This window comes from Seriola lalandi, unplaced genomic scaffold (assembly GCF_002814215.2).
Source record: "Seriola lalandi dorsalis isolate HSWRI2012SDOR001 ecotype SW California unplaced genomic scaffold, Sedor1 jcf7180002054952, whole genome shotgun sequence".
In the NCBI taxonomy this organism is placed as follows: domain Eukaryota; kingdom Metazoa; phylum Chordata; class Actinopteri; order Carangiformes; family Carangidae; genus Seriola; species Seriola lalandi.
The window spans coordinates 921,713-925,645 of NW_019525503.1; the positions used below are offsets into that span (position 1 = coordinate 921,713).

General features: G+C 49.2%; 1 protein-coding gene across 1 annotated transcript in view; it reads left to right on the plus strand.

The window, feature by feature from the left end:
• The first annotated feature begins 410 nt into the window (after positions 1-410).
• The window catches only part of nrg3a (neuregulin 3a), a 333,808-nt gene continuing 330,285 nt past the window's right edge, over positions 411-3,933 (plus strand). Inside the window, exons 1-2 of the mRNA XM_087170536.1 lie at positions 411-530; positions 932-2,952. Of these exons, the coding sequence (XP_087026662.1) occupies positions 2,229-2,952 (724 nt within the window). The 5' untranslated portion in view covers positions 411-530; positions 932-2,228. The remainder of the gene's footprint in view (positions 531-931; positions 2,953-3,933) is intronic.

Sequence of the window (3,933 nt, forward strand, 5' to 3'; positions counted from 1 at the left end):
CTAATTCCCCCCCACACACACACACACCACCACCCCTCATCTGATGCTGTGCAGTGGGCGGGACAGAGTGAGTGAGTGACATCTCCTGCATTGTGCTCCTGCTCTGATCCGTCTGGGACTTGGGCTCCTCACTGGTAACTGCCTCGTCTGCAGCACTCTCTCTACCTCTCCCCTCACCTCCCCCTCCCACTCTTTTATATTTATCTGTACATACACCTCCACCCCCCCACCCCCCACCCCTTTTTTTTCTCCGAGTTTTCTGTATGCATTCTGCTACTCCACTCCCTGCTAACGGAGGTGGGCAAGCTTCCCAGTGCTGGTGCATCTAGCAGGTGCAGCCTCTTTCTCTCCTCCCTCCCTCCCTCCTTCCTCTGTCTCTCTCTCTCACTATCCTCGCTCTACCAGTGTGCACACTCCGCTCTCTCTGTGCCTGCGTTTTTTTCTCCCCCCCTTCTCATTCGTTCTCTGCCTCTCAGCGGCGGCAGCTCAGGGAGGCAGCTGTATGTGCGTCTGCATCACAATTGCCACAGGTAAAGACAGCTGCACCGTCGGATGTTGCTAACCCCAGAGGGGGTTAGGGAGTCTTTGCTGCTGCGGTTGCAAGTTCTCATCCCGGTGCGGGGCGCACATTTCTAATCATCTCCAAGAAGGCATCCTGTGAGGGGGGGGAAGGACGAGAAGAGGATCCCAGCAACCAGACCAACAAATCATAGGCTGACTGGAAAGAGCACGGGCTTTCAGGAACTGAGGGAAAAACACCACTCAGAGAGAAGGAAGAGACCATCTGTGGGATATTTTAAAAACATTGTGGCTTCCTGTTTGTGTTTTCCTTTTTTTATTTTTATCTCTTGCTTTTCTGCTCTTTCCTCTTTCATTCATTTCCATCTCCACTCCCTGCTTCTCATCCTCTTCCTCTCATTTTATCCCTCAGTGGCGGAATGCTCCCTGCAAATAGATGAGAAGAGGCTCTCTGAGCGCCTGCTGCAGTATTAACGGACAGTATACTGAGACAGCAGGGCGCTGAGCGCACAGCTTGGAGAAATCTGATCCATAGCCGGCCGGAGAAGGAGCAGGATCACGCGTCGCAGTTGCAGATTTATCCGCCCTGTGATACCACAGCGCGACAACACCCCTCATTCTTTCCCCCCCCCTCTCCCTCTCTCTCTCTGTGCTCATCTGAAGTGTTGCTTTTTGACTGGATCCGCAAAAGTAATTGGATTCTACGGCTTTATTTTTATCCTCACTGGAATTTAGAGACACACATAAAGGAAGCAAAGTGGGTTCAGATTCCAAAGAGTGATAAAGAAAAAAATCTCCCCCCAAAAAAAAAAAAAAAAAATGATAGGCTGATCGAAAATCAAAGAGCGACAAAGATAGAGGATAATCCAAGGAGTGTGTTTGGACAGACGCATAAACGACACATCTCTTCTCTCTTGTTCTCTTTCAGTTACGAAAGAGACTGGTTTTGGGAGCTGAGGGAAGCTGACTCGGCTGAAGCCGTTGGAACAGGCTGCATCGGGAAACATTTTTTCCTTTTTTTTTTTTTTGGTCAGTACAGGGTGGGGGGAAACAATAAGACCCACCCTGCAAGTTTCACTCCCCTAGACTAGACAATACCGTCCCATCGTGGATTGTACATGGAGGGGGACGTACGTGCATGTTAAGCAGAAATAGCTGTGGATTTTAGCTGCAGTGGCACCCGAACACTGATGCCATGGATTCCTCACATGCACAGATGTAAAGCTGTTCCTTCCCACCCGTCTCTCCCTCCCGTCTCTCTTTTGTCCCTCTTCCTCCCTGTTCGAGACATCACTTCTTCTTCTTCCTCCTCTCCTCCTCCAGTTTACCCTCCTGTGAACATCCTGAAGTTCGCCGTTGCTTCAGTCGGACATAGGGACTTTGGCAAGACTGAACACGGACTAACTGGGCGATTATCCGTCTGTGCCAGCTCCCCCATTTCTCACTGGGCGACTCTGAGTGTGTGAGTGTGTGTGTGTGTGTGTGTGTGCTTGTGACTGCGTGTCTGCATGTATCTGCACCCCTCCCCTCCTCTCTATCCTCGGATTCTATATTTGTATATGTGTTATTGAGAGTGCGATTCTGTGGGGTCCTTTTTTCTTTTTTTTCATCCATTTCTTCATCTTTCCCTTTGTCTCTTCCAAATGTCCGGCATTGTTGGGAACCGTTCTGCCTTGTGCTACCGATGCCTATCACAGGGTTAACCCTCAATGAGCCATAAAGGACGGCGGGGAAGTATGAGCGAGTGTTCTGGGGCAGCTGTATCCGGGGTGGTGATCCTGGAGGAACCTGAGGGTTCAGGGGCTTCAGGGGGCCGTGGGGAGGGCCAGGCCCAGGATCAGGGTCCCCTTCGTTGTGCCGTTTGGCCACGCCAGCAGACATGGCTGTGTGTGGTCCCCTTACTCATTGGATTCATTGGCCTTGGATTGAGCCTGATGTTGTTGAAATGGATCGTCGTCGGCACGGTGCGGGATTACGTGCCAACAGACTTGGTGGATGCTAATCGAATAGGCCAGGATCCTATCTTCCTCTCCAAGCCGAGCGGGATTCCCAAAAGTCCCGATACTACTACTACTACAACTACTCCTACAGCGGATGGCGGGAACCCCACGCCTAGGACTGTAACTGTCGCGAAAGGTAGAACTCGTTCCACTGCTACTACCACTACTATAAACCCCAGAGGGGGTGGAGCCTCGGGTAGCCAAGTAACCCCTCGGAATCCTGGGAATCGAAACGGACGCGGACCTTCGGGTTTTACTACAACCACTGCAGCACCGAGGACGACCTTCGTGATTGGAGTGGCAACGTCTAGCCCCTCCCCGTCCAATCCGACCGTGCTCCATGACTCCACGCAGATGTGGACCCCGGAACACACTACCACCGAGACGGTCTCCACCACGCTCACCACGCGTACGCACGGCCACCGCAAAACACGTGAGTCACTCATATCAAATACAGGGCAACGTCTTTGGTGTTTTAAATATTCCCGAGTGATTTGCCTGGAGTTTGTTTTGTTTGAGCCGATGAACGGTCAGATTCACTCAGGGCATCCCACAGGTGTGTTGCCCGTTTACAGGTTCGTCCATTGGTTGGTTCTTTTTTTTCCAACAAGACTTATGTTTAATTTTTGATTCGTTGTTGACAACTGTGAGATTTTACAGTTCATCCGGAACATTTGTTTTGCAGTTGGCGATCATTACTCTGCTGTTCTGGAATTTGCATATCTGACATTCCTGCAGGCTGAGAATTACAGAAAAGTGATCGATAGCATTGATCGGTACAGTAAGGCTATCTGAACTATTGCAGAACTTAATAATCAATCTTCTGCTGTGGTTGGTTGCACTCGTGTTTCTTTGCAGCATCGTGTTCTGGTGGCACAGTACAAGCAGTGTCGTGACATCTTGTTTAGCAACATGGAAAATGATGGTAGATGCAACTTTGGTCTTAAACAGAACGTGTGTGTGAGATTTGTTGATGCACTGAGTAAGGTGATCTTAACATCACATTTAGAGGTTGAAGATCATGAGTCATGTCATTTTAACCAGGCACTTAATGCTATGTTATCAATAAGGTGATATTTCTGTGATGAGGAGAAATAAGATCAGGCTTGAACAAGTTTGTGGAAAACATAGATTTTCTCATGCAAGCATTTGTTCATAAAATGTCACATTGCTTTTAAAATGTCAGGCTTTTTAAGCTCCTGCACACTTTACTTGATGAAAACATATGATTTGCACTCATGGTCTGGGCACATGTGCATGCATACACTCGTACGTACACTAAGTGGTGTTGTTTACTTGCTGCAACCTTCAAGCTACAGGAGTGTCATGTTGAGGTGTTGCTTACCTCCTTTAAACCTCTGAGGCTCCTTAATGCTTCTGATGTTGTGTCACAGAAATGGTACCTGACCCCCCC